Source organism: Spea bombifrons, chromosome 7 (assembly GCF_027358695.1).
Source record: "Spea bombifrons isolate aSpeBom1 chromosome 7, aSpeBom1.2.pri, whole genome shotgun sequence".
In the NCBI taxonomy this organism is placed as follows: domain Eukaryota; kingdom Metazoa; phylum Chordata; class Amphibia; order Anura; family Pelobatidae; genus Spea; species Spea bombifrons.
This window is the reverse complement of record NC_071093.1, coordinates 39621042-39647417: the sequence shown is the minus strand read 5'-3', so window position 1 is coordinate 39647417 and position 26376 is coordinate 39621042. Positions and strand designations below refer to the sequence as shown.

At 38.0% G+C, this 26376-nt stretch overlaps 2 protein-coding genes across 3 annotated transcripts; one reads left to right on the top strand and one right to left on the bottom strand.

Moving 5' to 3' along the window:
* Positions 1-1097: 1097 nt before the first annotated feature.
* NSMCE1 (NSE1 homolog, SMC5-SMC6 complex component) lies at positions 1098-6992 on the bottom strand. Of its 2 annotated transcripts, none has more exons than XM_053471107.1 (8): positions 6924-6992; positions 5938-6066; positions 4705-4826; positions 4012-4089; positions 3707-3853; positions 3324-3437; positions 2826-2946; positions 1098-1330 (listed from the first exon to the last, which is right to left on the bottom strand). In XM_053471107.1, exons 2-8 carry the CDS (start codon positions 6050-6052, stop codon positions 1215-1217), a joined length of 813 nt encoding a protein of 270 aa, XP_053327082.1. In that variant the 5' UTR covers positions 6053-6066; positions 6924-6992; the 3' UTR covers positions 1098-1214. The 2 variants fall into 2 exon arrangements, with proteins under 2 accessions (XP_053327082.1, XP_053327081.1); XM_053471106.1 differs by having other exon boundaries at positions 6901-6982.
* Positions 6993-13003: 6011 nt separating this feature from the next.
* LOC128502252 (interleukin-21 receptor-like) lies at positions 13004-23505 on the top strand. The gene is made up of 9 exons (XM_053472010.1): positions 13004-13023; positions 16324-16409; positions 17741-17855; positions 18537-18721; positions 19165-19319; positions 19408-19585; positions 19895-20006; positions 20907-20991; positions 22334-23505. Exons 1-9 carry the CDS (start codon positions 13004-13006, stop codon positions 23180-23182), a joined length of 1785 nt encoding a protein of 594 aa, XP_053327985.1. The 3' UTR covers positions 23183-23505.
* The last annotated feature ends 2871 nt before the right edge of the window (positions 23506-26376 follow it).

Sequence of the window (26376 nt, the reverse complement as noted above, 5' to 3'; positions counted from 1 at the left end):
CATTTGTCTGAGCACAAACAAGTTACTGAACACAAATGAAGGCTTGCTGCTGCAACTGTACTTGAGGAAATCTATTAACTACCATTTGGTCTGCTAATAGTACTTGAGTAAAGATATAGATGCTTTTGCAGGTCATTTACAGCCAATGATGTCACAAATTAGGTTCTCAAATGCCGCTATATGGCATAATCCTCATTATAATTTCCCCAATAAACTTCACCAGATGGCCTCTTTAACTTGGGGAGGTTAATACAAATGCACCGTGCAAGCAGGTAGTGATGTTAAAGCACCACACCAGCTTATATACTGTATGTCTAGTAAGCATTGTTCGTTAAAGAGGGTAATTAGTCCCTCTAACACTGGAGTTTTTAAATCACTGCCTGGTCTCCATGCACTCTTTAAACTCGTACCCATGCAGTCCCTTTTTGCTTCACCGTGTCATTATTATCACCTCCACACGTATACAAAAGGAATGGTGGAACAAAACAGATATCCAAGTTAAAAAGAAGGTTTGGTATTCAAAATGGCGGGTTTTGTATTTACCAAAATGAATGTAGACATTTTATTCTCATAGAGAAATACAACTGATTTCAGAGGGACCCTGAAAACTAACAGTAATGTTGAACTACTTTAGAACATGGCTGCAACTAACAATTATTTTCATAATCAATTAGTTGGACAATTATTTTTCGATTAATCAGATAAAAAAAAAAATATTTTTTTTTGTTTATTTAAAATAATTTAATAAGGGGACCAAGAAAGTTTATGATGGGAACTGGGGACCCCGGAACAGATTGAAGGGTGGGAGGGAGTTTCTTTTATTTACAGAACAGAAGGTAAGAGGGGGTTAATGAGGGGACCGTGAAGTTAATGATGGGATAAGAGTGAGAATGGGGACCGGATCAGTCTGGCACGTCTTCTGCACTGAGCTCCAAAGTATCGTCTGTCTGAAGTACTTTGAAACAATAGTGCGCGCTGTACCGAGACCCACTAATCAAATGGCCGACTGATAATGAAAATCATCGACAACTATTTTAATTTTGTATTATTATAGATTGAGTCAAATAGAAACATAGAAAACATCCAACAACATAGAAAAAAAGCCAGAAATGTATTGTTTCAATATAACTGAGGCAACATTTGACATCAATAGGATTTTACATATATGACTGAGCGTAACAAAATCTACACCTAAAGGAACTAAGAAAATGAATCTAGTGCTTTTGCCTTGTCCTTGAGGCCACTGAAGTCTTGGTTGTTCTTCTCTCAAGAGCCGGGATGTTTGCACTTTGGGAAGTGGATGGTTTTTGTGAACTGCTCTGGCTTAACCCTGTGAGAAAATATGAGAATTAAAACCTTAAAATGTCATATTCTACAATGCTGTACAACAGGTAAACAGACCATAACACTTTCCAGAAATCCAAATTACCGATACATATGTATTTGAGGGCAGCCATTATCACTAGTCACATCATTTCCACATTTCCTTTCCCTTTAAACTATTTATCCTACTTGTAGATGACATATGATGACCAGGCGGGAGAAAGTGTACTAAGTACAATGCAAATCAACCATCTGGGGCCTGAGATCAATTTCCATAAGATAAAAAGTAAATATGCTAAGATGCAAATCACTAAGCCCGTTTTCACAAACAGGTACACAGTAGCACCTTTGTGGTATAACCGATACATTGTTTTACCCTAAGCAGGATCACAATAACACTGGGGTACTTGCCAGATTCTCAAAACCGCCAATCTGTTGTTGCGTACAGGGTTGCAGCATATTATAATGGTCCATCCCACGGCAAACACTCGTTTTTCCCCACTTTATGTTTGCTTATGCAAATTTATAATCACAATGTAACCTGATATACTGGAGCCGTTTTTCTGTTATGAGAACATTATTTCTGGGGCTCTATTTTCAACATGAAATCCACATTCAAGATGTTAGACAAGTAAATAGTGTTTTTACAACAAGCTTTGCTCATGGGACATCAATGGCACTTCCAAGACGGAAACGGGTACTCCATTATCCGGTCAATCAGTAAAGCATGTGGATTGTTCTCATCACTCTGAGCATCCTTGTTCGCCAAACAAAGAAGAACGGAACATGGAGAGACTCACCAATGTAACTGCAAACAAACGTATATTTTTATTCCAAAGTTTATTGTGGACACATACACCAGGACATGCAATGTTGATCACGCCTTATGCATGTTGTGCTGAATAGAAATGTGTAAGGCATGATCATCATTGCACGTCCGGCTGAATGCGTCCACATTAAAATTTGAATAAAGGTTTAATTTTTTGCACTTACCTAGGACTTGTGATGATTCTCTGAGCTTTCCCTTCTTCTTTGTTAAATAATGTTTTTGCCATGAAAGCTTTAGCTTTAGTTTAAATAGAGGTAAAAAACAAAAACTACAAGCAGGCTATTAGCGCCCTCTCGTGACAGATGTGATCACCTGCAACTACAGCTGCTTGCATCCACTATGAAATTGACAAAAATGTACTTTTACCCAAGGAAAATTGTTGACATCCATTTATAAGAACCCTACACGTGACATGTAAACAGGAGAGACAGATTACATACAACAGGTATTCTACTAGTGAATTACCAAAAGCCTGATTAAAAACATAGTAGTCAACTATCGAAGCTAATCAAAAGAATGTAAAAAATAAATTAAAAATCAGAGGCTGCAAAAATACAAGGTTTGTAACAAAGCTTAACCTGCAAATCCATTTTCTTTAGGAAGAAATCTTCTCAACATCACCTGTGCAGTGCAAAATTTCCCATCATGGTAAATAACGTGATATTTGACTCACTTGGAATCTCGTGGGCCCACAGCTCATTACAGTTAGGGCAGTGAGGCTCTGCTTGTCCTTTAAAATATTTCCCTGCACATGGTATATGAATCTGGATCCCACAAGTTTCACACATCTGGCTCTAGAACAGAAAGATGTTAATTCAACGTGTGCTTTTATTAATGAGAGCAGAATGAATGTACTTTATATGAAGATATGCCCACAGCATGCTCTGTGGCTGGTTCATAGCCGCGCTATGCCCTGCCCGTAAGATCCAGAATGGCTCCCATTGATGTTATTAAGAGGGTGAATTCGCATTTCCCATAGCAGATGGGTAACTCCCACACCTATAGCTGCCAGGACGATGAAGATGTGAGAAGAACGTACTTGAATGAATGCATTGCTCACAACTTTCCTGGCTCTTAATCACAATCTGATTTAGTTGACTAAAAACATGAGTCAACGTGAAATTAACTTTAAGTGGTATGATTTCGCAATCCCAGAAGAGCGACAGGTTACCTGAATTGCTACGTCACGACAGATGTTGCATATTTTAACGTCTTGGAAAGTGTTCCGTATATAGGGTTCCAATTCCATTATGCAGCGAGTGTGAAGGGTATATTCGCCTTCTCTCTAAGAATTAAAAACAAACAAACACTGATTTATGTTTTAACTGCCATGATTGAGAATTAGAAGAAAAAATAAAGAAAACATTTACATTCTGAACACGTAATGGGCAAACACCAATAATGCCTGGCCAATTGTATTAACTGTATACTACTTTTTCTAATTATTATGTGTCAGTAACTGGTTAAAAAAATGGGTGTACGTAAAGAGAAAGGTAGCTTCCTCGCCAAATCTTACATTCCACCCGCTGAATATCAGTCTCGTTAGTCACACACCTCAATAAGCCACTTCTCCTGCACAAATTTTTGCAGTAATTGTTCCACCTCCTTTTTCTTAATCTTCCTGGTTTGTAGTTCATCCGAAAGGTTCAAAAGCCGCGTGGAAGACGCAAATCCGTTCTCAGAAGTTACAATTAAGTCCATCTTAAAACGTAAAAAAAATACACATCCATGTTCACGTTTGTATGTAAAGTTATTTAGAATTGTGCCCCCTCTTACAAACACTCCCCAGAATGCATTGTGAAACAGAGGTAAATATTTGTACATTTATTTTCACTACCATCCCAGTAGTCAGATCTTACCGTTTTCCTGAAAAGCTCAAGTTCATTTTCTGCGTAATCCGAGGCCATTTTAGTAATTTCATTTTCGGCTAGGTTCACCTGTCGAGTAAGGAGACAACTGGTTAAAGCCGAGTTCCAACCGCTTTCTAGTTCCTGGATATAACAATGATATAATTTGCGGTAAGATTTACAATATTCTGGTGAATAAGGAGCACATTTGTGTATAATAAATGCGTACATTATGTATTTGTGCTGCTTCTTAGTTACTCAGAACCCAGCAGGAAATCTCCGGAGTCAATATATAAAACGGCTACCCGTGTGTTTGCTTATGTGCTTAAAAAAGTGTCGCTTTCCTGCAAATATGAAACGGTCCCTGAACTTCAAAGTTTAAACCAATTTTACTGTCACAATGCAAACATTCAGATGCAAACAGAAATGTGAATAAACATATCTAACAAGTATTCTTAATATTAATGATTGTTTTATATATTATTTATTGCTTTATATAGCGCCAATTACGAATTACAAAAATACAGAAATTACAAAAAGTGCAAGTATTTTTTTTTTTTTTTATATAAATAATGTTCGATATGGTAAAATATAAAAGGCGGAAAAACTTCCCCTTTGAGATGTAATGCAACGTAGAAATAAATTGTACAAATAACGGCATTATTACGGGCAGAAAATAATAAATTGGGGAGTGTTATGACGTACCAAGGCATAGTACCTCTTCCCATCATCTTCGGAGATCCTTTTTCTTATCTGCATGAACAAAGGCTGCAAATGTTTGTTTATAACATCGATGAAGTCATCCAGTCTGTCTTGCATATAGTGAACTGCACAAAACAAGCACAAAAATCACATTTCTTATATGGCATGAATGCCCCATGTAAAAATGTTTATACCCATCTGAATTCCTGTGTACCGCAGACACAGCCTGTAATATATATTTTTGGGCAACTCACAGACACTATTTGTCAGTATGCGCTGATCTCCTCCTAGATGTCGCTTTGTACAGTATTTATTTACATTTTTGTAAAGTGGGTCTTATCTTTAACCAAAATCAGAAGTGGCATTAATGTGTGGATTTATACTCCCAGCTTGGGTTTCGTGGCAAGGTTCAAATCTAATATTACAAAACTTAAAAGGCATTTTTGAATCATTTTCCCTTTTTAAATATTTTCACATAAAAGGATTTTGAACGTATTTCATTAAATTAATTCCGTCTTTATTACCTAATCTACCCAACGGTATCAGTGCTCACTCCGGCAACCCGGTTAGTTAAAGGCTCCACGTGATGATGATGTATGCAGGCAAAAAAAAACATTAAGTGAAAATACTTATTTATATAAATCCATTAAATTTGCCAGACAGATTTACTGCCAAATAGCTACCAACTAGACTTATGCACATGGACCAAAAAGGATTCGGACATAATTTTTGTCTTTGGTCAACACATTTCCAGACGTCAGTATGGATTGTAGACAGCAAGTACAGCCGCGGTAAGCAAACAGTCCAAAATACAGTGATGCAAAAGCGGGAGTCTGTGAGCAGCCCAGGTCAGCAAATAGTTAACATCTCCCATATACAGGGTCATAGGTCATGCTGAGGTCAGGAAAAGGTTAACAAATAATCAGGAAGATCCACTGTGTAATCCAGGAGGTGAGGTCCAAGTTACAATAGCCAGGAGGTTATATGGGAGTAGGGAAAGAGGGGAGCGAGGAACTGGTGCAGGACACATGAACACATATCAAACTACAGCCAAGTTGCACAAAAGACAACTGGGCACTTTGCCAAAGATATCCCTAGGACATCTCCCACCAAAATTGTGTTAAGTGGGCAGCCCGATGAGCATTGATTTTTGCTGTAGCCTGTATTACTCGGCACATCCTACATATCCATATCTTTTTTTTGTGATGGGTCTCTTTTTAGCAGACTTTCACTAACCTTTATGAGCTTCACAGCAATGTTTGTGTAGATTTCTGACGGCTGAACCCTCCATTATTCCATGGGACATCAGCACTTGGAGGAAACGTTGGTGACTCTCTGTTATTTGTGCCATTTTAGAATGAAAACCTGTAATAAAAAAGAAGATTATAGAGGACAAGTTTGAAAGTATCATTACAGTCTTAAAGTTTGATTGAACGGATGTTCTCTAGAAAAACTAAGACCAATTAGTTCCAAAAGAGCTATTTATTGAAGGTCACAAAACATCCATCTTAATGTTTCAAGCTTGGTTCATTCAGTAAATATGTGATGTTAGGAAGATACTGGGAGGTAGGAGCAAAGTTACCCATTATGGAAACTGATTTTCAGGTACGGTTATGCTATTGCAGGCGGTGGGGATCGTGGGCTGGTTAGGGGGGGTCATGGGCTAGTTAGGGACATCAGAGGACCTCTCTAGACTATCCAACAGAGAGAAATCAATCAGGTCTATACTGTTTGCTTGTCTCTAATGTAAGTTCTGTTTATGTTCGCCCTAAAAAAAGTAACCCGTCCAATCAACGAGTTGACGAGTTAGGGGAACTAATGCGCTCTCAGGGTGCCCCAGGCCATAGTTAGTCTTATCAAAACCCACTTTTGACAGACATCTCATGGGAAGTAAGTAGCAGCATCTTCTTCCATGACAAGGTGTCAGTAGGGGGAGGGGTGGCTTACCTTCACCTATACATTCCCAGCCAACATGCTTGGAAAGGTATAGGTAAATTCATCCCTATGCTCTATAGGCCATCAGGTACTGACAGCATAGTGATAAAAGCTACAAACATGGCTACCCGGTAGCTGTGCGTATATTCAAAAGGAACAGCTGATTGGAGGATAATTACATTCACTATTCCCTACAGGTAACAAATACTCCCCTCTGCACGCTCACAAATCTAAACGCAGGCGAACCGTTCACTAAACACACACCGGGACGAGCAAACGTCACTCACTACCGACAGCTGGCGGGAAGGACGAAAACTTCAACACAGGGAGTGTCTTCGTTGACGTCACTGCCAGCCGGCTGAACATGCGCAGTGCGCACACAACTGAGCGTACCAGTGGTGCATAAACTCGGCTTTCCACTAGAGGGCGCTCAGAGACCACCGTGACCTGCTTGGCAGTGAGTCAGGTGTGATACTCGGCACTAAAGTGCACACAATACAAGTTATACACAACCTATACCCGCTCCCAGTTATAAACACAGACATGCCAATAATAGTAATGATAATAAATAGTATATGGCAAGGATTCTGGTTAGGTAACCCTTCTCATCCTACACAATGCATCTATAAAAGATACCCCGTTAAAGCACCCATCTGCTCTGTGCTGCCCCCTGGCGACCTGTGGAACCTTCTGTGGGGGAAAAAAATCCACCCCATGATGGCTTGATGGGATTATAACTGAACATTCATCTTTTTTTACCCTCCTATAAAACACTGGGTGGCTACCATAGGGCCGGAGTATCTATCTGGAACAAAGTTAATGCCTAGGGGCTAAGTTGCCCAAAACCTTACATTTAATTCAAATGAGGTAGGGGTATCACACTCACAGCCATGGTGTACACAGGTCTGAGGCCAGGAGCCACCTGTGTTAGTATCCATGTTTTTGGATGCATTCCGACCACGGAATGTGGCGTTTATTATTTTGGATATATCATGGTTTTATGCCCTAGTTTGCACATGATATGGCAAACAGCTGACATTGAAGACTCGCAGGGAAACAAATGCATAAATATACAGTATTTTTTTTCTTTTGCCCATATCAATTACAAAAGATCCCCTCTGCTGTTAAACAATTAGCAAACAATGAGGTTTAAAAAACACCTTGTGACTGCCATGTTGTGCACTTTTGTCACCCAGGCCACAAAGGCAAACTGGGTAAATGCTCAGTAGGCCACTGGCTGATATCACCCCATACTTACCCCTACTGATGGGATCCTGTGGTGAATCCTGTGGTGAATGGCGACCACCTGGATACACGCGTGTAAAAACATAACGCGAGGTCAGTCTTATCATGCTGGCCACCATTCAAGCGTGACTTACCGGCCACTGGCCTCAAAGTGCCATGGCCTCTTTTGATCCCCAGTTCCGCCAAGACATTAAAGTTATCACCCAATTAGCAGTACGTGATAGAAACAGGAATGTTCCCTTTTTAAGTGAACATCAAACTATTTATAGCTCTGTAGGAAAGAGAATTTGATCATTTTCAGATTCACTTTACATGTATATTCAATGTTATATGTATCCAGGGAAACAATCCAATCCCAACAATGTAACACGATGTAGGTGAAACGTAAAACAATTTAATTGCAGCACCACAAAAAAATGAGTAGTGTGTGATGTCATACCACAACTCCTTTGGCATCATCCTCACACTCTAGGCCAAGCAAAATGTTTGCAAATATGAAAGCAAATGGACACAGGAAAAAAAAAATGTCTACCTATTTCATTATTATCTAGACCTAGACTGAATCTGAAAAACGCATTCCCATGTATGGCCCTCAGGGTCAATATATGTAACGAACTTGGTGTACAGGAACATGGGGGTATCAAAAGCACCCTAGATGCATTGTGATTTTTGTTTCTTTAAAATAACATGGATTTAGCATGGTTTGGTTTACAACTGGGACATTTTGGTGCTCTTGGAAGCCATGTTTTGTTGTCTTGGGTGGACCAGCCATGATGTCATTATTAGTATGAAATCCCGTGGAAATGTTAGACATTTGTTTAAGAAATTCTCCAGGATATATAGCGTCCACTTCTGTAATGAGCTAGTGACCCGTTACATTAGAGGGATGAGAAAGAAGGATAATTTAGAACATCTCTGATCAGAGGCTTCCATATTTGTACATTTCTAAAATACTTTGGGTTTATGTCACATCTCCTCTTGATAGACCTTTCAGTCCACATGAAGTGATTAATACGTTTCACTCAGGCGCCTTAGAGACAACTTGCTGTTCTGCCCTGACATTTACTTTTTTGTCTGATTTAAGAAGGAATTTCCCCCTTTTTGACCCACAATTGCGTGGGTTTTTGTTGTTGTTTTTTTTACTTTTTCTGGATCAACGGGAAGGTTGAAGTTGATGGACTTTTATCAACTTAAATCTGTTATTATGTGAGAATGTCTGGCTGGTTGTCCACTTACCCTTGTGACCTAACATCATCGTAAAATATTTTGTAATCATTCATCTCAGAACTAGACATCGGTTCCACTTCTGACTAGTTTATACAGGGCAGGGTTTATCTATTGACGCCGAAAGGATGAGTCACTCCACTTCTGCTTCTAGATGCTGAATGTTCCTTTGCTTTGCATTCCATTTGCAATAAAGGTCGCGCAAACTTGGTGAGTACAATACTATTTTACATTCGTTCTTACTTAAGCTTAATTGGATCGGCCTCCAGAAATCTATCATTAAATACATTCCGAGTGCTCAGGAAAGAGCGTACCTCTGGAGCTGACTCCTCCAACAATACAGGTTACCTGAGTATCTTATTATCACAAGTGCATCTGTCGTATCTACCGATAGTATACTAGTGGAAGACTTCAGAGTTGGCCTTGAGACAATGCCTGGATTCACATCTAGTTTACTTTAGCAAAGCCAAGGATGTCACCAGGAAAACCAGACTAGTTGGTGTTTTTTGATATCTCTGGTCCAGTTTTGCTCTGGCTCATTTAATCTTCTTTTCCTTTTTTAATACATATTCTCATACATGATTACTTTCCATGATCACTAAACCCAACCAGGAAAAGGTCTCACCTTCACTGGCCCACCTTCAATCACTTCAAAGTTGACTGCTTTTGCTGGTGCTTTCTGTAATAAGAATTAGGTAATGATCTCCTGTTGTTAATCTTGCTTGGGTTGACCTCTACTTTTTGCCGTTTTTCCTCACTCACTGTCCTGTTTCTCTACTTAGCTTTGGTGGACATCATTGAACTTTGTGCTGCCATAAAATGTCCCCTGCTGAATCCACCACTGCCCCTCCACATGGCTACAGTCTTGCCCTTTAACATCTGAGGGTTGACCATTACCCTGTGTGGCCATTTGCTCAGAAGTCAGACCTTGCCTGGCCATTTCCAACAACAGGGTACCCATTAACTTAAGATGGCTGACCAAATGCCGATGGCAGATGGATGAATAACGTTTGTGGATTTTTTTCTGGACTCCCCAATGCCTCAAAAGAGTCCAAGATGCAGAATAATTCTAAGAAGTAGTTGGATATTATGTTTCAATCTTTGTCTATCACATCCGAATCAAATTAAATTGATTGGGGTTAGTCCTGGATGTAAAATGTCACAAATTTATAGATTTTGTTCCCTAAAATGTCACAGGGAAGTCTGAATGGAGCCTCTTGGAGAACTGAAAGAAGTAGGTTGAGTCTTTCCTCTGCTACAAAGTCAATTTAGTAGTCGCTTACCTTAGTAAACATCACTACAGGCTTCACAACCGAGTCTCCCGTCTATCCTGACTCTATGAACAAAGCACATCTTCATTATTCAAAGTGTTAAACACATTAAACATTACATATATAATGGCCTGATCTTCCGCCACATGCCAGGTCATCGGGGCTTTTCCCCAGATACAGATATTTCCTGCCTTCAGAAAGTATTTTGTTCATTTCAAACCATTCATTGTAGATAGTAACTTCTTCGCTGACTTTTTCACTGTATGTACTGAGTGACTTGATGACTAATAATTTAAACAGAAAAAAATGAGTCATTGACATTTTGCTGTCAATAATTCCAGAATACCGATAATAACCAAACTCTTTGATATATATATATGTAACCCATGTGTTCTGAATTTCCCTCCGCACAGACGAGCACGTACCATGAGATTTACTAATCTCTACAGCCAAGCAAACATGGACGTTCATAGAAATTTTATATCCAGTGGACAATAGAAACCACTCTCAAAAAGTCAATGTTCAAGCTGTCTGCATTTGGGTTCTGGAGGCTTTAAATATGTCCCATTTTTATTAAAAAAGGTAAGCACTATGACAATTATTCTTTCTAGATCCATACATTGCATAAAACGCATTATTGATATTTATCGAGATCGAATGTTCCGTGAGCTTCATTATATTACTTTTGCAGCCTTTTAATCTCAATCTTTCTGAAAGCAAGTATTTTTTTTTTCCACTTAAGTTAGGAAATAAATGTGTTTTTTATATAATTAATTATTTTATCCTGTAGCCTCTAGAGGGTCAGAAAAGAACCAAAGTACTCAACAAAGTCTTTTGGATATCATCGCCCCAAAGCTTATATTTCTAATAACTGTCATGAGGGTCACACCGACATTTTTCTAGAAAAATAATACTATAAATTAAAATATATATTATATATATTAAATATAGAAAAATGCAAAATGTCCATATTTATGGGATTTTTTCAGTTTTTTAGAGCAGTTTTTCAGATTCTGATATAGAATAAACATTTTTTTCATGCTATCAGGAAATTGGTGGACAATCTTGGCCAACGTATCAAAGTTTTTATTACTCATAGCTGTGCGGTTGATTTTGTAGTCGTGCAACACTGATTACATCCCAAACTGTACCACGTTAATTAATAATTGTTCTCTTTAGAAGCAGTAGGAGTGAATTCTTAAGCCTTAAGTCATTCATTTTAAGTTAAAATACATATTAATTCTGTTGTTAGACTTTTTAGTAGCAGAGAAAATAATAATTGTTTTCTTTTATAATCCACAGTTTAGAAAAGCTGCTTAATTTCAATATTTTTCCTAAAATTAGTATTACAAAAAACAATTATATTTTTTTTATTTCCATTATTTCTCTAGATTCACACAATGTTAAAAAATATTTTGATTTTCAGTTTTAGTTTGAAGTGGCAATGGATTAAATTAATTTTATTACTGAATATCCATATTATTTGCAAAATATTAAACTTTTTTTTAGTATATGTGTGTTATATGTATTTGTAACCACTTGAGCTTTACAAATCACTGTAATTATTTCCTGTTAACTTCAATAATATCCTAGTTTCCTTTTATAAATATATAGTTTTATTTTATTGATTACCAAATTAAAATATACATAGCTTTTTTTTTTCAGTATGCATACTAGATATATCCATGTATTAATTATTTACCGTATAATTTGTGTTTTTAATTTCACTTATATTTGCGTAACTAAGCATTATTTTGTTTCTCGGAAAATAGAATTAAATATTTTGCGTTAAAATTGGGCAATTACAAGAAAATTATGAGTACTGTGGAATATAATAGCGCCTAATTAAGGATTCATATTTATTAAAATGTATTCAGAACATGCACACCATGAAATTAGCTGAGTTTTATATTATTAATAAAAACCTCATCGTTATTTAATAAAAGTTTTCAGTACACTTACACTGTGGAATTCATTTTTTTGTAATAATAGATGGTTGTTAATTATAATGGTGTTTAATTAAAAATTTATATTCAAAAGTTTAAAGTACAGGGTTTATTGGTGCAGTTTTCCTGTAGTTTTTTTTTTCAATAATGTAAGAAAATTGCTTAATATATCATGTTTATGTAAAATGATGTTGCCATGTTCATAATATTGTTTTTTTTTTAATTAATGTTACCTTATTTTGATAATTTGGAGATACATAGGATTAGTCTGAACTTCAATGATATTTCAACAGGAGCTTTAAAACTAAATGAAGAAAATTTATAATTTTGTATAAATAGGTAGAAATTAGAATATGTATCTTAATTAAAAAAAATGCAAGACAGATTTTGTAATGCACATTTATTTGGTTTCAATAAATAAAAATGAACTCAATAATAAACAGTTTTATTAATAGCAAAGTTAGAGTCGGGTGTTTAATGCGTTCCATGAGCTATTGTCTAACTCTTTAATCAGTGATTGTTATAAGGTGTAGTTCCTAGCGACTGGACAATTGCTCATGTTTTTCCACTGTGTAAAAGGGTAGCAGGGATGATTCCGGGTTAGGGTGGCCACACGGCCCTTGATTTCCCAGGACAGTCCCTAAATAAAGGAGATGTCCTGTGTCACCCTGTTCGGTGAACATGTCGTATGCCGGAATGATGTAAGGGTAGAGTAGGGAAGAACCCACTGTTATCCCGCTAAGCCGTAGGAGAGATGGAAAGGACATAACAATTAGTACGCTGTAGTAAATATTTTAGGTACTGTTCATGTGAGGAAGAGCGTGTATGTATTAACTAAGGTTTGATTGACATGTGTGGGCTAAGGCCACATCCTCTGCCCTACAATCACAAAAATTGTGGTCACCCTACTTCCGAAACAATAGACCTTTGAGTGTTACTTCAGAAGTGGGAAAATTAATGGAAAGCCTACTGAAAAATAAAATCATAGCTCAGCTAGTGCGTATTCGCAGACCCAAGGCAGCGCGTTTTACTGAGGGAACGAGCCTGCCCAATGTTATTGAGTTCTTTGACAACACAATAAACCAAGGTGCAGCAGCTGATGCGGCATATTTTGATTTTAGCATTACGTTTGATTAGGGGTGAGCCTGTGGTTAGTGGTGCAATATTTCTTTGGAATCCCACTCCCATCCGTAACTAAAACACACCACCACTCACTCTAACGCCATACGTATTATACACATATACACACAAAATACCACCCTCCTCTCCCTCGCAACACTAAGCCTAGGCTCACCCCTGACACCACACCCTAAAACCATATGCTAACACGCTGTCATGCTAATACCACTAACACTAACACCCATACACCCACATACTGACACCCAAATTCAACCACATACACACTCATGCTAACACTATACACTAACATACACACACTTAACACCATGTGCTGACACACACTCATGCTAACACTATACACTGATATACAAACACCATTTGCTTGCAGAGACATACTCTAACACCATACAGCAACACATACATGTCAACAACATACACTCAAACACACTAACAACATTTGATCACATACATGCTAACACCATATATTCACACATGGTAACACCATATATTAACACATGCACATGCTAACACCATACCGTACCACATACTAACATCATATGCTCACACATGCACACACATTCTGCCACGAAACAGAACTGCACACTTATACACACACACTCTCCAACACCATTCACTAACACACTTACTCTAACACCATATACCTAAGTGAAAAGACTTAGAGGGCAAGATAAAAGATGGAGATGAAAAAGAATAAACTAAGGGACACAATACATCAGTCTACATTAAAGTAGCATACATCTAATTCGAATCCTAAGAAACAGCTTTCCCAGATATTGAATCCCCCCTTACTGTTGAACGTGGAAACCCCCCTAAATGTTACATGAGTTGATTCTAAACTTCCCCTGTCTTCTTCCTACACCGAATAAAACCATCAACACCAAGATGTTAAGTGTTAGGTCTGCCTGTGAAACTTTGATTTAAAATAAGATGAATAATAATACTTTTTGAAATAGGCTTATATTGAACTTTTATCAGATTTTTAAAGTATACATATCACATCTTTTAAGATGTATGTGCCGATCTATAAATGAGTGTATGTGTCATCCAGTTATGATGTGACGCCTATTAGACGTATGCATGTTTTTCACTACCCACCAATTTCACACACGTATTCTGCACATAGATTATCAGCCGTACTTTACTACCCGTTACCACATCCTATATGTATCGCATCACACACGGCAGGGAAAAGTCTGTTCATACACTTCGCTGTCACAGGCAGTCTGTCAGTGATCAGAGTGACCAGAATTGTATTTTTTGGGGGGCTCAGTTCCATCTTCTTTTTACAATGTTTTTCTACAAAAGGGCATTTTTGCATTGATGAATTTCCCGGGCAATTCAACCTACACTGAATAAATGGAAAATTAAAAGGTAAGTTATTGGCGTGATTAAATTATTCACAACAGGTTAAAAAGCAAAAACATTATGCCTGTTTTAGTAATTTAAACACACTTACAGTATATATATATATATATATATATATCACTCCCATCACTCCTGTTTTCTAATGGCACATTTCGAATTCACATTTAAGTTTAAAAGGCTAATTGACCGTTGCGAAACCCTTTTGCAATTATGTTAAAAAAAAATCCTTGTTTTTCATTAAAACAGCTAAGTGACCCCAAACTTTTATATATATACTATTATTATTATTATTATTAATATATATAATCAACATGCAACAAAGTGTGGTGCAACAAAATTATTATGTCATAGGGTACAAAATGCATTACAAAATGCATTACTGTTAATAGCCCTTTTGCAACACCTGTGTAAAGGTATTTCTTTTAAATAATAAAATGTAAAATGAACTGTTCCTTTAAATATTCTGCCTTGTTTAATCAGTGAGTACATTTAAAAAAAATATTGAATTGATATATTTCAATATTGCTAAACGTGCTTGACAAAGTAGTAGTTTTTGTGGAATACAATGAATACATTTAATTTGGAAGTTTAGATGAATTCTATATTAAAGTGATCTTTACTTTATGGAGGAGGTAGTAGATAAATAGAACAGCCTCTCATCAGGAGTGGTGAAGGCTAATAAAGGAATTTAAACTTCTGTTATATTCTTTTGTAATCTATGGTTCTGAGTGAGTCGTTTAGTAATATAATAAAATGTGTGATTTATTATGGAGCCGCAACCCCAAATATTTGACAAATTGGCAAAAATGTTTGCGTTGTTGGACTAAATACAACAGAATTTGCATTAAAATAAAATAGAAGGGCAGCCGACACAGCTCCCATTATATAGAGGATAGTAGCCCTAGAGGTAGGTTGTGAGGGGGGGTCAGGCCTAAATACATCACTAAGCATCTTTCCATAGGCTCTATCTCCCCTTTATACCACATGCGCAGCCTATATTCTGAATAGCCTGCGGTTAACGTATCAGTCCCATTCCTTCCCTACGTAAAACTATATAATCATTCGGAGTCCTTCCATTTTAGAACCGTACCATGCATGTAAACAAAAAAGTGTTCCTTATGGTGGCAATTCCACCTGGTCTGTTTGTCTAGTCATCTAATGTTGATTTAGTGTATGAATTCTGCATAACAATAGGTTGTTTTATACTAGCCGGCATTGTGCAGAATGGCCAAGGTGGCTCTGGCATGTTTGGTTGGCGAGCTCAGATTATTTTACATGCACGTGTAAGACCAGTTCCCCATCATGGATGGAGTTTGAAGGGCAAGGAACTTTTCGTGTTCTCCTTGTATTCCTTTATATCCCTTTATATTGTTTATTATGACCAAGTGAAATATAGTATAATCCATGACACTGCATGATGCTTTCGTGTGTGCAGAACAGGCCATATTTACTATAAGCAAATGACATAACTTTGGTTTCCTTCTCATTCCCCGCAGGAACCACCACAAGATCAAAATGAACAGGAAACATGATATTTACCCATCACCGCTGCTTTTCATTCTGTGCTTTATAGTTCCAATAAGTAAGTACAAAGGATGCTTTAAATCATCGCTCATCATCAACACAAAAACCTCTACGTTGTATCCTCAGACAACTCAGATGCGGAGAACTCAGATGACTTGCGAGATGACTCATCAGCTCTGCAGCAAACCTTGTTCTTCCGTCTTAAAGCGATAACTTTAATGGGGAAGTGGCGCCATTGCTGCTTTTACCATACCTTATTCATTATAACTCCCTAAACGTAGACATCTTAGACACTGGTCCAACGCCTGGTGGGCTGCTGGCCAACAGTCTCACCCAATACTCACCCGATCCGCCACCCCAGGGACAGGGAGATCTGTGCCTAGGCAGTATGTGCTCTAGTGTCCATACCTGGGAACTTTCCAGGGTCTGTAGACCTCAAGCTAGAGTACTTCTGCTGGGAGGCTGTTCTACATAGCCACCACCCCCTCAGTAAAGTAAATCTTAAGTAAAACATGCTAACATTAAATGGTTTTGTGGACCTCAAGCTACTAGAATGAAATATTAGTCTGTGCTACTGCTGTGAGGGCAGCACGGGTTCCCCCAAAAATAACAAACAGCGGTTTCAATAGAAAACTAATGTGCCTCACACAGCTGGCCTAAAATACAATATCATACTAACGTAACCACAGTGGTTAAAAAACAGAGATCCCAAGGTTAACGTGCATGAAGCGTAAACAATTGCAACTTAACTCGTTTCCCTGTGACTGTCATCACGGCTTCTTTTCGTCCTCTGTGGTCAAGAGAGGTTTCTATTGTATGTTAGATCCGCTGAGGCAACATTAGTTTTATTTTCAAGCCACCCTTTGTTATTTTTGAGGAATCTTATTATTTTTAAGGCAGCCTAGATGGGCAGGGCAGGGGAACAAATGTTATTAAACAAATTAATCTTTTTTAATAATATTAATATTTTTAATAATATTATTAATATTATAAATGGATAATCTCCATTTCAGTGCATGTAAGGAAAGATGTGCATTACTGTACCTCTACAGACAAGCAAAGATTAAATTATAATTCAGGGCAGCTTCTCTTGCTTGCTCCCCCTTCCATGTTTCCCGTCATTCTCTGCAGCTGCACACTCATAAACTGACTCCCTCATCTCTCTTGCTTCCTCCTCCCACCTCTCCTGTCAGTACGGTCTCTGCAGCTGCACAGGGAGATCACAGGATACCATAAGGCTGGAGTAGGGTGCACAGTGAGAGAGATACTTATTTTTGGGCAACAAATTCAGTTTCTAAATAAAAAATGATGCATTTTTGTCTTTACATGTGAGTTAAATATACTGAAATCTTTTATATATCGATCCTTATTCAAATCTTAATGTTGCAGCCAAGACGTGTGAAGATTTGACCTGCTACGTGGATTACATACATTCTTTATCCTGCACAGTTGTCAACAACGAGGGAGACAAGCCAGGTATTTCCTACCACCTTAGTGCCACATGGTAAGAATTCTTTATTTCAAAGTTGCAACACAAGATAAAAGTTTTTGAAGTTTCGCTGTTTATTCTTGGTATCATACAGGACCCCTGTATTTCTTTTGTTCTGAATATTAAGTTTGTGACTGTAACATTCTCTGAAGAGGGCAGACTTTCATTCTTCCATGGAAATGTTATCCTACTGCCTTTTAATATACACTGAAGCAGGCCTGGACTGGCCATCTGGTGGGCTGCTGGGTGACAGCGCCCTGTACTTACCACAGTGTGTGGGTGCTAGCTGGATATGGCTGGCCGCATGGTACGTGAGCATAAAAACGTAACGTAAGGCTGCCCATATCCAGTCGTCTGCCACACTTACATCATGATGCGGCCGCTGTCCTTAACGTATCAGGGGTGCCTCATCATCGCCGGTCCAGCCCTGCACTGAAGCACACATTACCTCCCTAAATTGATTTAGGATTGTTTTGTCCGATCCACGTTTTGTTCACGCTTAAATATAGAACAACAAGTAAGAATTCTGGAAACTCTCTGATTTACACGTATAATTAAATTCTGCAAAAACATTCTCCAAAATGATGGTGCCATGGATTAATGATGACTATTAAAGGTATAGTAAATATTTAAAAAATAAAATCTTTTAATTAAATATGAAAACCAGTTTGTCACGTTTCCAACCATTTTCCAAAGGACCACTGAAGATGAAGAGCAGGGCTCCTGCCAGCTGGTGCAATCATCCAACAAACATCAGCACATCTGTATTCTGGACATGGATCTCTTGGGAGCAGATGACACCTACTGTATTTCCATAAGTAAAACCATCAATGGTGAGAATATCACGACTAAGTGTGGACCGTATCGCTTCAGTGGTACATGTAAGTCTCTGTAAGTGCTTTGCTATTACTATTCTGATACAGTGTATTCACCCAATGTACTCTTGATCAACAAATGTATGTGGGACGCCTGACAGTCACACCTATGCGGGCCTGTTGGACATCCCATTCCAAAACCTTGAGCATTGATATGGAGTTGCCTCCCTTTTGCAGCCCCCACTCTTTAAAGAAGGCTTTCCTCAATATTTTAGAATCTGTCTGTGGGAAGTTGTACCCGATGCTGTGCATTGAGCATAGTGATCTTTGTAGCAAAGTTGGCATCCTATGACAGCGCCATGTTTAAAGTGACTGAGCACTTCAGTACGACCCATTCTACTGCCAATGTTTGTCTATGGAGACGGTTGCCTCCGTTCTTGATTTTATACACGTGTTGTCCTGGCATTATGATTATGAAATAATATATAACTTTTTTCTTTAACCCACAGTTCGACCGACTGCCCCCTTCAACCTTAGTGTATCTGTTTCTGAGAAAACCTATAATTTTTCCTGGAGAACAGAGTATGAGGGTGTTGAGCACATGTTCCAGCATGGCGAGATTGGATATGAACTGAGCTTTAAAAAGGATGGCGATGCCTGGGCGGTGAGTTTACTCCTTGAAACAATGTGGCCAGTAATAAGTCAATAATAGCCAAAGGATTTTGAGTCTATATATATGTGTGTTTTCACAGAACCACAGATCCATCAATATTATAGAGGACGAAAAAAGTGTCTCCCTTCTAAAGATACAGTTTCAAGAAAATGAAGACTATGTTGCCCGTGTCCGAGCCAAGCCACGGAATACTTCTGTGTATAAAGGTTCATGGAGTGACTGGGGTCCTTCGGTCACATGGAGGACTGAAGTAGATGGTAAAGAACTTATTTCCGAACGCTAGAGCTGCACAAAAGTTCAGTATTTTCCCCTGTGATAACTAAAATGAAAACCTCACAGTCTCTGTCCCTTCTGCGGGAACGCAGACCCGCGTGAGCACAAACTGGCAGTGGCGCTGGCATATTGCCACAACATACATGACACAAATAATCATGGAAACTCTGTGTGGGCAATAAGGCTAATTTAATAGACAACCTATTAAGCAACACTAAGATATCTTCCTACTCAGAAGTCTGCAGCCTTGTAGCATAGTATAATTCATCTGATTATTTTTCTTTTCCTTTTAGAGTATAACAGAGGTGTTTGGGGTTCCTTACATTGGATGATTCTTCTATGTTTAGGAATTTTCATTGCCATCCTATTGCTATTCCCATGTATTCCTTTGAAACTGCGAACAAGGTATGTTTATACACCACAAAGACTTTGAATGAAAAGTTTTGATCCAAATCATATCAACATGTCTGATACACGACTGCTCAGACCCAGAGCCCAGTCTCGGGATGGACAGCGCTGTCATGGTTTGATTCCATTCACTATTATGATGTCACTGCAGCCAGTTTGCCAATCAGCTAAACCTGGAGGGTACTTTTGATGGCACCTACTTCTAATTCATAGGGAGGCGAGATGATTACCCTCTGTTGCCTCCTAGATCTGAAGAGCATTTGTTAGTTATTGGTTGGGAAGAAGTGACACGACTGGGAAAACACCGAACATGTATTTATTAGAAACATAGAGTATGATGGCAGATAAGGACCATTCGGACAATCTCGTCTGCCCATTTTTCCTTATGTTAAGACCCAGTCCTTGATCTAGTCTTAGATTCAGAAACCATATGCCTACCTATGCATGTTCAAGTTCCCTCGCTGTATTAGCCTCTACCACTTCTTATAGGAGGCTGTTCCATTTATCTACTACCCTCCCAGTAAGGTAAAACCAACTTGCATTACATCCAGAGGCAAGGAAAATGAGTACGTACCTGAAAGTATCACAGTCAATCACTAAAAAACATTAACACAAGATGTAGACAATTTAAATGCTGCATTGATTACATGTAAAAATTATTTCAGCTGGTAGGTTTATTATTTTCTTATTTTTGGTTGAGTACGTATTTTAAAGTTCTAAACTAAAAGTTTTAGCAATTAATAGATTTCTTAATATGATATATATATATATATATATATATATATATATATATATATATGGTATGTACTGTATATTTCATATAATAACACTATAGTAGTTTTGTTTTTGGTTCTGAAAAGCATTTTTTTAAATAGATATGTGTTTTTCTATTTATAGGATTTTTAAGAATATGTGTGGGTTCGTGCCTAACCCTGCACATTTTTTCAAGCCTCTGTACGTGGGGCACAGCGGTGATTTTAAGGTAAGAAAAGTATAAATAGCTATGCCCTTCGTCATGACACGCTGCCGTAGATTGTAAGAGACCGTATCATGTTCCTGTTTGAAGGCTGTGATACTCGGAATAAGTGGGTGGATTCAAATCGAGATTGGATCAAGTTCTTATTTTGTACCTGTCTTTAATCACTACTTATGTTTTGATCATTTTGTAGGTATTTTTCCCCTGTTCATTTAGGGGTTATTTGAGAAAAAGCCACATAATTAATAATGTGACGACTTAGTTTCACTTCCTCATCTATGAGCGTGTGGGTTTTTTAACTTGCGTAACTTGTGTAATGGCAAATTAGCTTTTTACCTGCCTACTGTAGCATTAATGTTTAATTTGTCCTAAAATTGAGTTAAAAATGTACATTATTCCTCCATGGCATGAATTGGCGATATCCTCCTACATATGGTCCCAGGGCCGGACTGATGATGGGGTGACCCTGGCCCTTTAAGGCCTGCGTTCGCCTAAAGACATATGCTGGACATGCATTGCCACATGTTAAATTTTTATGCCCATGTAGCGTGTGGCATATGTAACTGCTGGCCACACGCTACGGCACCCGATCTGCTGCTGGAGTGAGTGGCTCTGCTTAGTGTGCCAAATGGCCAGTCCTGGTCTAAAGGTTTCCATGGGAACCAGTATTAGAGCCATTTAGTTAACATATTTGGGAAGTCACTACATAGACTCTTCATGATGGCCTAATAAAGGGTTAATATTTCACAAATTTCAGGGTTAATTGAGTTGCTTTATATGGTGTAAAGTTTAATAACAAATTATATTATTGTGTTTGTTACATTCATAAATTTGGAAGTAACAACATTTAACGTCATACTTGCTGTAAAATTATTGGATGCCAGATAAATTACGCTATTGCGTAACTTATTTGTGCGAATTGGTAAAAACCCATTCTACATAACAGACTCTGCATGCAATTCACTCGCCTTGTTAACCTCCCATTCCCCCGCAAATAAGAACTAAGATGAGATGCGTGCACAACACACTGAAAATGTTATTTTTAATGAAATGTATTCTTTTCATCTGGCCAAGTCAAACTGTGTCTAATTTCAGAGAAATATATCTGCAGAAAGCTTCCACCCACATACTCATGACTGTAACTGTCGTGTTTGAACCTTAAAGTCTTTCAAGGATGTGGTTTATATCAAATGAAAGCCAATTGAACCCAACACTGTAGAAATGTTTAATATCAATAAATTATATATATATATATATATATATTTAATTTTATTTACTATTGTATGTCACTAATTATACCATTATATATTTTATTTTATTATATGCCTCTCTGTCCATTTTATTTTAGAGCTGGCTGGGAACTTCTTATTACGCAACGGTATTACATTTTGACTGCGTCGCGGTTCCTCCAGAAATCCTAGAAATTTGCAGTCAGAATCTATGCCAGCGTGGATCAAAACCAGGTTTATACGACACGGAAAATCATGAGAAATTATTACCTAAGACATGCTGTAACATTCACATCCATGACTGCAGAAAAAGTAGAGGTTCGGCAAGTATGAGGAGCGCACACAATGAACGAGTATCTATTGATACCGTGACGGTGATCGATGATGGAACTCCATGTTGTCCTCAGTGCATTTCCGATAATGGTCCATGCGTTAACGCCAATATGGACAATGAAGAGATTAATAGTGATGATGGTTATCCTCCAGTCACTCTTGATAGTGGCAGCTGTGATATATTGGATGACGTACAGAGTAAGAAATCCCACTCAAATGTAAAACCTTCAAAGGAACTTGAACTTGATCTTCAGGAAAATCTAAGGCAGCCCAATGTTAATTTTCTTGACTTGATAGCGATACCGCCCGAAGAATGGCAACTTCAAGATTCACTTTCCCAAGATGACGAGAATGTGTTTTATAATGACGAACCTTTTGATCCGTTTTCTCCTGGCTCGGGAAACAGCGAGGATTTTGGTTACCCAAGAATGTGTCTTGATTTGGATACCATAGACAGTGGCTTTGTAGATTCCGACTGTGGGAGTCCTGTGGAGAGTGAATTTGGAAACAGGGACATCTCCATAAAGAGTCCAAGTTCACAATTTCACAGTGGACAAGAAGAATGCAAAAGGAACTACGTCAAACAGTGGGTGCCTTCCAACACAACCACTGCTGGTGGCTCCAACAACCATTGAAGTTTTTATTCAGTTGACATAAAAACGTCCATTAACAAGGGTTTATGTGTAGGTGATTAGTTCAGCTGTACTGAGGTCACTCAAAAGCTGTGTGTGTCTGTAAAATCACTGTAAAGTCGTGCAGACAGAAATAATATCATCGGCACTCCTGTTTTATTACAATACTTCTTTAAAAAGTATCATTGCCTCTAGTGTGGATTCTAAGACGATTAAATCATGAAGTGTCACCTCTTGGTGAAATAAATTGCAAAGATGAATAACGAAATAAAAAATGACATTATGCCTTTAAAATCAACAATTATTTACAAAGTAAAAAGTCTACAATTTACCGTACTTTTTTATTATTTTTAAGCTATCCTGATAATAAATGTATTTCCTGACTTGAAATTCATTGTTCATTTTGTTTACAAATCTAACTAATACCTAATCTATCTTGAAAGATTTCCCCTTTTCTGAGTAGAAGAAAAACAGATTTAGAGATCACAAAAGAATTGTAATTGGGATAAAAAGGGTCCAGAGCACAGTCCCCTGCAGCCCCTGAATGAGTGTAATCTATGGGGCTCATTTAAGTCTATGGAGGATGCACTACAGCTTGAAGCACTAGGGGTCGCTGGTGCACAGTAGTATACATATACATACATTTCTTTGCAGTAGATGAAATTCGTTCATATTCTGCGAAATTTGTCCAACATTTTCGTTTTCGGAAATCCCTTTCATTTGTCCGGTTGCCATGGAAACAAGAAAGAAGAAGTTGAATAGGGAATTTGAGATCAATCGATGGAAGAAAGAGGGTCAAAAAATGTGAAAAATAGCAGGCTGAGGCTCACCAAGTCTCACTCAGAAGAATCTCACTCTGTTAAACGCTCAGACGAAGCACAGCAGAGTCACAAAAAGCCGTGTGAACGGATCCCCTGTCTGCTCTGCTCCTATATAGGCTCTCTGCGTTACAAGTCTGCTTTTATTTTTTTTTTGAAAGATGCAGCACAGCCATTGCACAAGCCCTCAGCATGATGTGACAGGAGTGAGCTGATTGGACAAAGGAAGATCAGCTCACTCAATGTCCCTCCTCTTAGTGCAGGCAAAATGGCGAGATTCTCCTCCTCATGTTTCTTTCGTCCAATGGACGAAATGGTAAAATTTGGCCCAAAAAACACATTTGTATGAAAAATTCTAAGTCTAATTATGATGTAAGTAACCTGGAATTTCCAATATTTACAATTTACATTTTTTCTTTCAAGTTTATCAATAATTGATGATATCATTGCATTAGGATACAATTAATCTAGAACTTGTTAAGCGTGAGGAGCTTCCATCTTAGGACTTATCTCTTTCTGTTTTTATGAATTCCTCCGTGATAATGTCTTCAAATACTATGTAAAGAACTGCGTTTGTGGGGATTCCAGTATCTCAGGCAACAGGAAGTAAATAGAAGTGTGCCATTTCTTCAGTCTGGAATATTGGGGCATGATTGTGGAACGCTAGGCATGTGAACGTGATAAAATTATTTTCTAAATAAGTCAAATGTTCATAAAACATAATTTTTAACTGTATATTTAAACTGTATTTTTTTAACAAGCGATTTACCATAAATACCACAAAAAAAAAGCCAGAATAAAAATAGTTATTTTCCTTTAAGTGCTCTTGTCGGTAAATAACTTTCAGTTTTACTATGTTTTGCAGTGCAATGAATTATTTCCATTTTCTAATAAATACTCAACAAATGAGGTCCTCATATTAATATATTTTAACTCATTCTTACACTTACAACCTGATGAGGTTTCATACATCGAATTGTGTAATTTTAACTCACTGCAGAAAAAATACAAACCTCCAACCTAAAAATGTATTAAATTAAGTGGAAAGTTTCAACAGCCCATTTGATTTTTTTTCTAAAAATGTACAAGAAAATGTACCAATGACATCATAAGGAAATGTTTTTTTCTTACCTTTTCTCTTCTTTTAAACCTTAAACTTAGCAAATGTAACATTAAACTAACAATGGAATATATTTTCTTTTGCCCATTATGTTAACATGTTTTCAGCTCGTCACTAGCATACCTGGGAAATTTCCAGGACAGGAAACCTGGAGGTCTCTAGGGGTGTGGCTTTGTGAAGGGGTGGGGTAGCTATACATGTGGGTGGGGCTAGCTCCAGACAGCCTTTAGTGGATGGGACTAGGTAGAAAGTGGGGGATGGAGTGACTCCGGCCAAATGACGCTCACCTGTCTGGAAAAAGTAGAGACTTGGAGGAAGGGCTTCACCCGGAGACTCCGCGTCAAACCCAAGAGCGTTCCAAGGTATGGTCATTAGTTGTATCTGAGTCTACAAGTTATATACAAACTGAGAATACTTGTGGGCCAGTATGGCCACCTTAATTAGCTCAGGCTCCAATTCCAAGCTAGAGGCCAGGAGAAGGCTGGCCCAGTCCGACATTGACCGGGCCTCTGAACTACTTTGGACCAGTTAAATTCGGAACAAATTTACAATTTTCGCCAACTTTATAAAGCCCACTCACTGACTTTCTTCAGTGAGTGGGCTTCACTGGCTTATTCAGTTGTCAGGAGAGATTTCAGGAGAATTTGTTCCAAAGAAACGCACTTCAAACACCTCACAATTTTCCTCAGTTCTGAGAAAATGAATGCGTTCTCACAAAACCAGGCAGAAATCGCAAGCAGACATCATGGTACAAAGAAGTTTCATAAAACTTGCCTGCATCATGATGTCATGAGAACACGTGTGAGCACATGAGACGCAAATGAAATGCCAATGAGAATATTTTTCACTTTAGTTTCCATGGGGCGTACTTTCCGCCATGGTTTACAGTTTAAAAACACACACACAAATAGCAGGTTACGCATTTAGCAGAAACAAAAACTAACAAGTATTCTGTTTCAAAGGTTGTAGGTTGTTTTCTCTCTCTCTGTTTCTTTATAGTTTTGATATTTGGTGCTTCCTCTGGTGGGGGATGAAAATAAGATTTGATAGAGTGCTTCCTCTGGTGGTGGAGCTGATCAGATACCATCATGCATGCACAAACCTTGGTCAAGTATTGCAATGACTTACAACATAAACATTTTCTTCAACTGCAAACAATTACATGATTGAAACACAGATGTGACCGATTAGAATGTAAAAGGACAGCATTCTATGTTCTATATATATATAGTATATCACTTAATGAACATTTTTCTTTA

Bases quoted from the DNA above. Each gene is read 5' to 3' on its own strand.
- LOC128502252 (XM_053472010.1), top strand. From the start codon at position 13,004: ATGTCGTATGCCGGAATGAT. The intron at 18,722-19,164 runs GTAAGTCTCTGT...TTTAACCCACAG, and splicing joins GTATCGCTTCAGTGGTACAT to TTCGACCGACTGCCCCCTTC. The intron at 20,007-20,906 runs GTATGTTTATAC...TTCTATTTATAG, and splicing joins CCTTTGAAACTGCGAACAAG to GATTTTTAAGAATATGTGTG.
- NSMCE1 (XM_053471107.1), bottom strand. From the start codon at position 6,052: ATGGCACAAATAACAGAGAGTCACCAACGTTTCCTCCAAGTGCTGATG. The intron at 4,827-5,937 runs GTTAGTGAAAGT...TGTTTTGTGCAG, and splicing joins TTGCTGTGAAGCTCATAAAG to TTCACTATATGCAAGACAGA. The intron at 3,438-3,706 runs GTGTGTGACTAA...TTTAATTCTTAG, and splicing joins AGGAGAAGTGGCTTATTGAG to AGAGAAGGCGAATATACCCT.